This window comes from Phyllopteryx taeniolatus, chromosome 5 (assembly GCF_024500385.1).
Source record: "Phyllopteryx taeniolatus isolate TA_2022b chromosome 5, UOR_Ptae_1.2, whole genome shotgun sequence".
NCBI lineage: Eukaryota > Metazoa > Chordata > Actinopteri > Syngnathiformes > Syngnathidae > Phyllopteryx > Phyllopteryx taeniolatus.
The window spans coordinates 21,722,141-21,734,994 of NC_084506.1; the positions used below are offsets into that span (position 1 = coordinate 21,722,141).

A 12,854-nucleotide genomic window follows, 5' to 3' on the forward strand; every position below is an offset into this window, starting at 1 on the left:
TGCGATCTAGTTTTATTTTTATCCATATACAGTGATTATACAGCGCCTATCCTAGTTGACTTAGGGTGAAAGGCCGGGTGCACCCAGGGCTGATTGTCAAGCAGTCGCTTAGACAAACAACCGTTCACAGTCATATTTATGGTCTTTAATGAACCAAATATTTTTGGCGTGTGGGGGGAAGCCGAAGTACTTCTGGAAAACCTTCGCAAGTACAGGGGGAATATGCAAAATATCTGATTTTAACTCGAATATGAGGCCAACATGCTAACGACCCATGCCCCCTGTATTTTTATATTTTATTTGTGTGATCCATATGTCTAAAAATTATTCCCCCTTCATGCGACGTATCACGACTGACTTTCTTCCAAAATACAGTATCACATAATCGATGTATTGTGATTCTCTGTAAAAAATATTGTGATATCTTATCCTATCCCCACCCATATCAAACAAGTGGATTATAAGAACATCCATCCATCCATCCATTTTCTGAGCCGCTTCTCCTCACTAGGGTCGCGGGCGTGCTGGAGCCTATCCCAGCTGTCATCGGGCAGGTGGCGGGGTACACCCTGAACTGGTTGCCAGCCAATCGCAGGGCACATACAAACAAACAACCATTCGCACTCACATTCACACCTACGCGCAATTTAGAGTTTTCAATTAACCTACCATGCATGTTTTTGGGATGTGGGAGGAAACCGAAGTGCCCGGAGAAAACCCACGCAGGCACGGGGAGAACATGCAAACTCCACACAGGCGGGGCCGGGAATTGCACCCCGATCCCCAGAACTGTGAGGCTGACGCTCTAACCAGTCGTTCACCGTGCCGCCATTATATGAACATTTATATATTATTTTTATTTTACAATTTATTTACACTATGCTTTTGCTTGTCAATGGTGTCCTTTTTGGGTTATTCCTTCTGTCGTGCCCGCTTGTTCTCCTTGTTAGTTTATGGCAGGACAACAGGCTCAGTGTGGTAATTACAGGCCAAAAGTAGGTCCACGGAATAATTACATGCCATTTCACGACCGGGCCTCTGAGACTTGAACGAGCCTTCCTGCAGGTTATTTGAGACAAGTAGTTTTTTGGGGGGGTATTTTTTCAAGTGTGCAAGTCCCCAGTGGTTGAGAGCAGACATCCCTTTTGGAGCATGGTGAAACTATTAAAAATCATCAAAATGCATCTGTTCTCTTCATGCTTTATGTCTGTTTTTTCTCTTCAGGCTACAACACAGTGGTCCGCATCCCAGCTGGTGCTACCAACATTGATATTAAGCAGGTCAGCTACTCCGGAAAGCCAGAAGATGACAACTACCTCGGTGAGTCAGAGCGGGGATGAGGTTTTTGAGCAATATCAAGTTTTCTTGAAAGCACCGATCCAAAATTGAAGCTGGCGGCTCGCTTAACAATTTATTAGGAGCAGAGCTGAATAAAATACAGAAAACAGTCGGCAACGTCACGCTTGTAATAAATCCTCCTTTATGGGGATGATGAAGTCCAGTTGTCGCGGAAGAAGGGAAATTCGGGCCACAAGGAAAAGTCATTCATTTCAAAGTTGTATTTGCAAAAGTTGTAAGGGCTTTAAAGATATATTAGAGTTTTAATATTAAAAAGGTCATAGTTTTAAGCAGAAAAGGGTATACAAGTTGGAGAATAAAGTGATAATTCAACAAGAAAAGGTGTATTTTCAACAGATGTTAAATTTTTGTTGTGGGCCATGTCATAGTTATGGTTTCCCTCTAAGGGCGTTTATGACTGTGAAACAAAATGATGGATAACTACTTTTGAAATCAGAAGCCAGTTAAAAACAGTTTGCTCACCTATATTTTATGTATTTTAAAAGGTTGGGAACAAAAAAATGCTTAGAATATCTCAATGTTATAAAAAGTGAAGACAATTTGAAATTTTGGTATTTTAGCAAGAAACATGAAGTCGACGCACATGATTTGCTCTTGCGGGCCACATAAGATGATGTGGCAGACGGGATCTGGCCCCCGGGCAGTGAGTTTGACACCCCGTGATTTAGAAGGCCAATATCACCAGAATCCGCGTGGTTCTTTTCCCGGAACAACACAAATGCGTGCACAAACACTTCAAAGTTGTGATGTTAATGATTATCAGGTCTTTAATGCACCAATAGATGAGGTAATCCAAAACAATCCATCTCTGATAGTTGTTCAATGTTCAGTTTGTTTGGATTTTAAATTAATTCTCCCCATAGCAGATAATGACACATAAATTAATCCGTCTCAAGTTCAATCTGTTGCTATCATGAAACAATCTTTATTAATTGAACAGGCCAATTTTTAATTATAACATTATTTACTGTCATAAAAGTATATAAATTAACTAACCACTTATAATATTGAAATTATACTGTTCTCCAAAGACTACCGCTATACACATAAACTCCAAAATATTCGCTATTTTTTAATAACCATATCTCTCAACACAACTTGGAGTTAACGCAAAGTTTTGGGGAAAATTAAGCCTTAAATGTTCAAACCATGGTCATGCGTGACTAAGCAAATTGTGTAACTCTTCACCGCAGTGAATGTTAAATAATAATTTGGTCAGACCGACATATTCTAATCTCCCTTTATTTAGACCGAGGCCTGCTCAAGATGAATTGGCGTCACCCTAAAAATGTAAATAATTCTCTATAGTAATAGTTTAAAATTTTAATTTACCACAAACTGTGGTCCCAAAAACATTTGACATAATTTTAAATTTATCTAACAACATTCCCCTTAAAAGTAAATGGTTCACAGATTATTTGAGTTTGCAAAAATGCACTGGAATTGTGCATGTACAGTAAACCACTGCATATTTGCGGTTTCACGTTCGCATATTAACATATTTGCTGATTTTCTTTTGGAACCTACCCTCTGTTATCCACTGAAAACCTCACTTATTCTCTGTTTTTGTGCTAAAGCCAAAGCAATGAAAGTGTTGCTTTTCCGCATCATGAGAAGTAGGAACTATGGTTAAAGTGAGTTTAGGAGCTTCATTTAGACAAGTTGGCCAAATTCACAGCATGGGTCAGTCCCTATCCCTCATGGAAAGTGGGGGTTCACTGAACATGCTCATGTGTTAAAAGACTCTCTGTAACTTCCCCTAACAAGTCTTAAATTTAGCTCCTCCCTGACATACAAACCCTATGGCCAAGATGTATCACTTCAACATACTTCCTTGAGACCAATTTCTATTTAGACAGGGCTTAGGCATTTCAGAAAGAGCACAAAAACAATAATTAATTATTCACATATTCATATTCTGTAGAACCTTTCCCTGGTGAAAAAGTCACCTATTGACTGTCAATTTTTTAAATTCAGGCAATACTTATAAAACACCACTAGGTGACAGTATAATTTTTCAAACACCTTCCAGTTCCTAGGCGTTGTCAACAAACGAATAATTTTACTTTTTAGTCAAAATCAGTTAGGATTGTTAAAGTGAAACTTAAAACATAACCTGGAGGGTTAATAACGGTTTTATATGTACACATTATTTTACTCTATGGAAAAAAAGTTGAAATTACAAAAACTGTGTTCGACTTTGGAGCTTTCACTGTATAGTTAGTATTCAACCAGTTGGAGAGAGAGGATGATGTTTTAATGGTCTTATTTGTCCACTTTTAGTTACAGCTGGGATTGCCTCTTGAACAAGCAGGCAAGTACGTTTACATTAGATCCCTCTCAGTTAGTTAGGTCAGTGCCATTACGCCCTGGGCCCCCTCCACAAAAACGTCCTGTTGTGGTGACCCACGCAGTCGAGGAGGAAAGCTGTCAGTGAAGGAGATATAAAAAGGTACTCGATAAGTGTCTTTTGCGCTTAGTGTATGTGGCGGAAACACGGGCAGGAGACATTGTCGTCTGGTCAAGGCAACGAGGGCCACCGCTTGGGAAAGCAAATGGAGTGTCAGCCGCCCTGGAGAAAGATAAATGAGGCAGCGCTAGGTGCTAATTAGATGCATGTGGGTGAAAGCGGATAGCTCGGCACGGAGGCGGGCAAGAAAATGAAAACGTTTTAGTTCAAGTGAGGTTCAGGACTTTCTCCAGTCAGTCAGAAAACACATGTGGCTGAAAAAAAACATATGGTGGTTTGCAAAGCCGTGTCACATTTGTCCCTCCAGGTGATTCCATAAGCACAACATGGCTGGATTTACACTGCGGGCCCAAATGTCCAATTCCAACTTAACGCTGATATTTGATTTTGTTTATACATTAATGGCTGTGTGTTGAGTTGTTTTGAGGGGACAGTTAATTTATTGTTATACAAGCTGTACACTGCCTATTTTACATTGGAGCAAAGTATAATTTCTTCAGTGTTGTCCCTTGAAAAGAAAGAAATATGATAAAATAACATTTATGTGGGCAATGACAGTGAGACCTGCAAGGGCGTGATTGGGAGGAACGGCCCCCCGATCAGAACCCGAGTGGTGGACTTCTGTGCTCACCACGGATTGTCCATAACGAACACCATGTTCAAGCATAAGGGTGTCCACACGTGCACTTGGCACCAGGACACCATAGGTCGCTGTTCGATGATCGACTTTGTGGTCGTGTCATCGGACTTGCGGCCGCATGTCTTGGACACTCGGGTGAAGAGAGCGGCGGAGCTGTCAACTGATCACCACCTGGTGGTGAGTTGGCTCCGATGGTGGGGGAAGATGCCAGTCCGATGTGGCAGGCCCAAATGTATTGTGAGGGTCTGCTAGGAACGTCTGGCAGAATCCCCTGTCAGAAGGAGTTTGAACTCCCACCTCCGGCAGACATTGAGTCCGAGTGGACCATGTTCCGTGCCTCTATTGCCGAGGCGGCCGACCTGAGTTGTGGCCGTAAGGTAGTCGGTGCCTGTCGTGGCAGCAATCCCCGAACCCGTTGGTGGACACCAGTGGTGAGGGATGCCGTCAAGCTGAAGAAGGAGTCCTATCGGGGCTTTTTGGCCTGTGGGACTCCTGATGGGTACTGGCTGGCCAAGCGGAATGCGGCTTTGGTTGTCGCTGAGGCAAAAACCCGGGCATGGGAGGAGTTCAGTGAGGCAATGGAGAACGACTTCTGGGCAGCTTCGAGGAAATTCTGGTCCACCATCCGGTGTCTCAGGAGGGGGAAGCAGTGCACCATCAACACTGTGTATAGTGGTGATGGGGCGCTGCTGACCTCGACTCAGGACGTTGTGAATCGGTGGGGAGAATACTTCGAAGACCTCCTCAATTCCACCGACATGCCTTTGCTTGAGGAAGCACAGTCTGGGTTCTCTGTGGCGGGCTCTCCTATCTCTGGAGTTGAGGTCACCGAGGTGGTTAAAGGAGGTGTAGACTGGCCCAACCAGTCTACATGTATTTTGTGGACTTGGAGAAGGCGTTCGGGCTGTTCGGTCCCTGTACGACTGGAGTCAGAGTTTGGTCCGCATTGCCGGCAGTAAGTCGGACTCGTTTCCGGTGAGGGTTGGACTCCGCCAAGGCTGCCCTTTGTCACCGATTCTGTTCATAACTTTTATGGACAGAATTTCTAGACGCAGCCGAGGCGTAGAGGGGGTACGGTTTGGTGGCCTCAGAATTGCATCTCTGCTTTTTGCAGATGATGTGGTTCTGTTGGCTTCATAAAGCCGTGATCTCCAACTCTCACTGGAGCGGTTCGCAGCCGAGTGTGAAGCAGCTGGGATGAAAATCAGCACCTACAAATCTGAGACCATGGTCCTCAGTCGCATAAGGGTGGAGTGCCCTCTCTGGGTTGGGGATGAGATCCTGCCCCAAGTGGAGGAGTTCAAGTATCTTGGGGTCTGAATGGAAGAATGGAAGGGGAGATCGACAGGCGGATTTGTGCAACGTCTGCAGTGATGCAACTTTCTTCCGTTGTGGTGAAGAAGGAGCTAAGCCGAAAGGCGACGCTCTCGATTTACCGGTCGATCTACGTTCCTACCCTCACCTATGGTCACGAGCTGTGGGTTGTGACTGAAAGAACAAGATCCCGGATACAAGCGGCCGAAATGAGTTCCCTCCGCAGGGTGTCCGGGCTCTCCCTTAGAGATAGGGTGAGAAGCTCGGTCATCCGGGAGGGTTCAGAGTGGAGCCGCTGCTCCTCTGCATTGAGAGGAGCTAGATGAGGTGGCTTGGGCATTTGTTTAGGATGCCTCCTCGACGCCTCCCTGGTGAGGTGTTCCGGGCACGTCCCACCGGTAGGAGACCCCGGGGACGACCCAGGACACGCTGGAGAGACTACGTCTCTCGGCTTGCCTGGGAACGCCTCGGGATCCCCTCGGAAGAGCTAGAGGAAGTGGCTGGGGAGAGGGAAGCCTGGGCTCCCCTGCTGAGGCTGCTGAGGCTGCTGCCCCCGCGACCCGACCTCGGATAAGCGTAAGACTATGGATGGATGGATGGATGGTAACATTTATGAAACTGTATGGGACGTACTCATTTTTGCGAGATACTGTAAATATGTTTTTAGTTGGTATTTTATCAAATGTAAAATGTAAATGTTCAACATAAAAAATAATTATTTGTATGATACAAGTATATAAAATGTATTAAAATGTACTCAAACTAATAATAATAATAATAGTAACCGGTTCAGAGTGGACCCTGCCTCCCGCCTAAAAATAGCTGGGATGGGCTCCAGCACGCCCGCGACTCAAGTGAGGATAAAAAAAATGGATGGATGGATAATAATAGTAATACAATAATACAATTATTTATTATGCTTTATATTTTCACTTGTGGAAAAAAAGAGACATAATTTACATATTTGGGGGTCTGAAAATAAATATTTCATGTACATATAGTATACTGTACATATTTTATTTTTGATCATATTTTTTTCTGTCTATACTGTTCAACAAAGCAACCAATTGTAAGTTAAAATATACTGTATATAAAACATATACCTAAAAATTGTAATAATAAATAAAAGTAATGAAGTACAGTAGTAATAATTTGAATCATAAGGTCAGCACTCCCCGGCCACGCCTTTAGGTACAGCGCCCTAATCTAAGTGATAATCGAATGAGAAACAAATTTGGCTTCACAAAGGTAATAATGATCACTTATGATTGACAAGGTCAGACTTTGGTACTGTTTTTCTTTTCCCAATATTTTGATGAGCTACATGAAAGGCGCCAATCAGCGCTAGTTCCACACTACTCTAAACGATAACCATGATAATAAACCCGGAGGTGTACCTAATGTTTTGTCCGATTAATCAAATACATCAGAATCAGAATCAGAATCAGAATCATCTTTATTTGCCAAGTATGTCCAAAACACACATATGAGCTCAATACAGTACAGTGGTGCCTTGCCTTACAACTTTGGAGTTTTTCAAGTTATGAGTCTATACAATACAGTGCCATTTTTCTGTATTTAAAAAAACACGGAAAAAATGAGGTGGTTTTCGGGGAATGGAACAAATTAATGGAATTTGATTTTATTTCAATGGAGAATATTGTTTTTATATAAAAGTAAACTGAGTTATGAGCTTGGTCACACCACTGTACTTGTATTTAAATGCTCATGTTTAACACATTTTCCTCTTAGTCGCACATTGTCCCAAACCCGTAATCATATTTAAACTAAGGATGACTAGCTTTGGGCTCCAACAACGTGCAAACTCGAATGTAAACAAAGTGGAGTGTGTTCATCGTGCCATACTTTTGGCATGCAGACATTGTAATTAGCTGCATGGTTCTTAGAACCAGCGCAGAAAAAGGTCTTAGTTGTATATACTTGCTACAGTGATGAACGGTGTGTTCTCATGAGTTATTGTCTCATTTCACAGTCAATGTTTGAACTGCAGCATCAACCACTGATGTGTGTCACATAGTCTTGTCTCAAAATACAAGCTATCTATGACCGCCAGTGTCCCCACGTGCCGCAAGTGTGGTTTTCCAGAACAATGAGCTGGCAACAGGCCGACTGTTTACAACAGCACACTATTCCTCTGTTTTTCTGCTCAAGTGGATTGTTGTCGTTTTTTTCCAGCACTATCCGACAGCCAGTCCAACTTCCTACTGAACGGGAACTTTGTGGTGGCCATGTTTAAAAGGGAGATCACCTTCAAGGGAACGGTCATCGAGTACAGCGGCTCCGACACCAAAGTGGAGCGCATCAACTGCACCGATCGCATCGAGGAGGAGCTCGTTCTGCAGGTCGCCGTCACGTTGAAAACTGCTTTCACCAAGCGTTTTGGTTCAGTTTGTGGGGTGCAATGTTTCTGTGTCCTGCAATTTGCTTGCCACCAGTCTAGGGTGTAGCATGCCTCTCAACTAATGAGTTGTGTAATGGTTTACATGGAGCCTTATATTCCGATTAGAATTGGGTTAGAAGCCCAAACCGAATAAAAATGCTCCGTATCCTTTCCCGAAACCGATCACAAGTCATAAATGGTCAATCGGCTGCCAGGCGGATTTCTGTCTGCGCATGCTCTGTCTTGACGTAAATTCGCTGTGACGTCATCGTTTATGTACTTGAAAATATGATGGATTCCAAACAGAGCTGGTCTGTGATGAAGATGTCTTGTGAGGATACATTATCCCCCCCCCCCCCCCGTAAAATACAGTCATTTGCCCCTGAGTACAATCCCATATGCACTCCACATAGTTTCTTTGGGGAGTGATGCTGCTTGAGTTGTTTTTGTGACGACACCTTACATTTGTTTTAGGTATTTCTATTTATGTACCATAGCGACTTTGCGTGTGAATGCTGATTTCATAGAACCCCCCTCGAGACTTAGCAAAGCTCCTTCATATCATTTTTCTTGACCTATTGTGACATTTTTTTTAATTTTTTTTTTGTTATACCAAAAATGTCCATGAGATAATGTGACCCGCTGCATGTTTTGCCATTAAAATAATAATAATAATAATAATAGTGATAACAAGTCTATCAATATTCAGTGTAACTACTGGAATCAATTTCGTTTTTTTACTCATAAAAATATATTTTCTGGTTGAATATTAGACAATCCCAGAAACAAATGTAAAATTATATAACATTAACACATAACAGGAGTGCCAATGAATGCACTTTTACTTTAGTAGCAATGCAAATACAATAGTTAAAAAAAAATAAAACAAATGTAGGAATCTTGGTGTTGATATTCAGACTGTACTATCTTTCTGTGCTTGTTTCTAGAATTGGTGCTATTGCCATATGGTTTGCTTGACTGTCAATAGTCGCACCCGAATCGAACCGAACTGCACCGCTTGGTGGAAGACAGCTTGATTTAATGTTTCCTCTGATTTATCAACACTTTGTAACTGATATCTGTTTTAAAGGTTAAATTTCTGCGCAGACAAAATAAAAAAGGGAGCTTTTTTGTGACCTTGACTCTTGCTGCCTTTATTTCAGGTTTTGTGTGTGGGAAACCTCTACAACCCAGACGTCCGCTACTCCTTCAACATACCCATCGAGGAGCACAGGGAGCAGTTTGCGTGGGATCTCTCGGGCCCTTGGCTGGAGTGCAACCGCATCTGTCAGGGTACGACTTCAACTGGATGTCCTCACCTTTTTCAATCTTGAACGGTTTTGCGGTTGAGCAAAATATGTGTGAGATGGCCAAAAATGAAATGTGACATGGTTCAAAGTGAAAAAATAAAAAAGATCTACTGTAATTTCATCTTCAAAGGAGGTTAAGTGTTCATTACCACTCCTGGACATAAAAGCTCATAGGCAAGCGTTTCATCATTTCTCTATTGGTTAGCAGTGTTATGTCAAAAGAACATAATTTAATTCCATAAAATCTCCTGGAGGGGTTGCACAAGTGCTGAGAAAGAACCATGAGAAAACTGTGATTTATTTTATTTTTTTTAGTTTTTACTTTTTTAGTTTTCTAGTGTCATTCTCCCTGAACAAGATTGTAGTTTAACTAATGGCCTCATAAACAGAAAATGCAAAATGATTGACAAAATGTTACAGTCCAGTCATTTTACATCATCCTCCGTTTACTCTAATTTGGCTTATTGAGATTGCTGTCCTTTTTGTTTGCTTGTGGCTTCACATTGAGGGACATTCATTGCCTCCTACTGCCTCTTTCTTTTGTGAGGGCACCCTGCTGTTTGTAGAAACTGAAACTGTGGTTCTTTGGAAATGATTTTTTTTCATCGCCACTTTTGTTATTTGTTAAACTTTGGCAGAGGCATTTATGCCTGTTGTCGGGGTTTTTTGTCATTTGTCATGCGATCTGACTTTTTCCCATTATATTTTTCCCATATAATAATACATTTCTCATTAAATAATTCATGAATGTTCATGGAAAAATTCTGACTTGCATGAGGTGTTTATGAAAGTGTACAATTTGAGCCATATTGTTGACTTGGGGAAATGCCATTATAATTGAAAGAGAGATGACTAAAAATTACTATTAACTTCTTCCTTTGAGGACCACATACATACGAATCAAATGATACAAGGCCCACTTTGAAATTCTCCAACTTTCATTTATGAAACATAATAAAAAAGCAATGTTCAAGCAGTTATATATTGTGTATGTATTGCTGCCATTGGAGGGAATCCTTGTATGTCTAACACTTTTCAGGAAACCCAATAAATGGCATGTTTGTTGAGCCATTGCCATTGCATCGTCAAAGAGAGCAGTCCATTTTCAACACTTTAGATTAGTCAAATAAATTCTAAAAATAACAGACCCACGTGGGGACTGACCAATCGTATCGATTTGTGGAAAAAAATCTGAACTTGACCAAATTTGGACATAGGGGCTTTCCGTCTGAGTGACGATATGTATTATAGTTATTTTTGGAAGCATTGCTGCGTCACAGCTTTCAGTTAAAGGTGATAAGGCAAATAGTTAAGGGTGGCCTGCAGCTCTGTATCACACAAAAATAAATCCGCCCCTGTGCTGAGCCAAAGTTGAATCACATCAGAATCAAAACAAGAGCCAGCTGTAGTAAAATTACCATTTTTAAAACGGTTACTTTGGATCCTTAATCTGATATGTTCACAAATCGAAGCTTGACATAGAGCAGAACGTGGAGGAAACCATTTTTGCTTCTGAAACTGAATTATGTTTATTTACCGTGGTGTTAAAAAAAACCAAAAGTTTTGTTACTATCTTAGTTGTTAATAGTTTCTTTACATCTTAGCATATCTAGAAAACCTCTATATAAAACCAATTTATTATTATCACTAGTAGTAGTTGTTGGTGTCGCAAACCCCCCTTTTTTACACATTCACACTTTATCCATCCATTTCCAACACCGCTTATCCTGGTTAGGGTCATGGAACGCTGGAGCCTATCCCAGCTGACTTCAGGCGAAAGGCGGACTACACCCTGAACTGGTCGCCAGTCAGTCGCAGGGCACATATAGACACGGACAACCATTTGCACTCACCGTCACTGAGTGGGAACTGAACCCACGCTGCCTGCACCAAAGTCAGGCGAGTGTACCACTACACCATCAGTGACTCATTCACACTTTATTTCATGTCAAATGTTATTTTTTACTATTTGCTGCAGGCCGCTAAAAAGTGGACGGTGGGCCACAAATGGCCCCGGGATCGTAGTTTGGACACCCTTCCATAAAGTGTCTTATTACAGTGAAAATCTGTACACAGATTGAAGTGTCAGCACAAATTAGCGTCACTCACAAATACGTCTGGAACCGTTTAAAAAAATAATTGTCATTCCCTATACCACCTCCTGTTGACCCCCTTTGACCTGAGCCACTCACATCGCTCGACACGTATACCGTAGCTGAGCCTTCAAGCACTAAGCCTGTCAAAGTTTCCCTCTAAAGGTCAGTTAGTCAGGCTTCCTGTGGGTCAAAGATCCCCGTGGGATCTGGTAAAGAGATGTAATTATGAGGTGTGAGACTGACAAGGACCCCCAAGGCTACCTGATGAATTTTAGGTGAAGAAATGTGATATTCCGGCGACTGATTTGACAGTGTGTTTGATTTTAGCATGTTTTTGTGCACACACGTTTGGTACAGGGGAGCGGCGGCGAAAGGCAGGCTGCATGCGGAAGAGCGATCACCTCGAGGTATCGGACCAACGATGCGAACATTTACCTCGTCCCGTCGGTGTCACTGAGGCTTGCAACAACGATTGTGAAGTCAGGTGATGCATACATACACACGCACGCACACATAAAAAAACAATTCTACAGTGACCCCCGGATGTTCAGGCTTAGGCAGTCGCAAATTTAGTTTTCTTTTGGCCCTATACTTTATTTGCTGAAAAACTCACTTGTTCACTGTTTTTGTGCTAAGGCCAAAGCAATAAAAGTATTGCTTTGCTGACATCTTGTGGCAGTTTGGTACCAAGGAACTAAGTTAAAGTAAATTGAGGAGCTTCATTTGGACAAAATTAGTGCTTTGCCACCATCTTGTGGCATCTTGGTGCCAAGGAACTATGTTGAAGTGAGTTGAGGAACATTTAGTCATTCAGACAAAAGTAGTTCTTTGCCACCATCTTGTGTCATTTAGGCAATTATAAACCTTTTTGGAAGGGTGTGTTATGTTTGTTTGAAGTGTGTTTGTTTTATCAATGATGCACCATATACCCCATATCTAGGTAGGGACTTTTTAGCAAATTATATGACTTAATAATACTAATATTTTCCAACAGGTGGCATGTTGCCGGGAAGAGTGAATGCTCAGCTAAATGCGGTGCAGGTTACCGCAGCCTGGACGTGCAGTGTATGAAGTACAACCTGATGAAGAGGCAGAGCGAGAGGGTAGAGGCCAGTTCTTGTGTCGATGTCGTCAAACCTCCGACTCGAGAAAGCTGCCATGGCGATTGTCTTCTCAAGAGCTGGCAGTACAGTGCCTGGTCACAGGTATAGTAGAATGGGGGCGGAATTCCCATTAAATCATGACACATTACAGTTGAGCTTTT

General features: G+C 42.1%; 1 protein-coding gene across 2 annotated transcripts in view; it reads left to right on the forward strand.

Moving 5' to 3' along the window:
- Positions 1-12,854, forward strand: part of LOC133478113 (A disintegrin and metalloproteinase with thrombospondin motifs 20) — a 125,797-nt gene that overhangs the window by 63,799 nt on the left and 49,144 nt on the right. For both annotated transcript variants that reach the window (XM_061773735.1, XM_061773736.1), the window contains exons 16-20: positions 1,225-1,320; positions 7,980-8,146; positions 9,348-9,477; positions 11,948-12,074; positions 12,585-12,795. In XM_061773735.1, the coding sequence (XP_061629719.1) occupies positions 1,225-1,320; positions 7,980-8,146; positions 9,348-9,477; positions 11,948-12,074; positions 12,585-12,795 (731 nt within the window). The remainder of the gene's footprint in view (positions 1-1,224; positions 1,321-7,979; positions 8,147-9,347; positions 9,478-11,947; positions 12,075-12,584; positions 12,796-12,854) is intronic.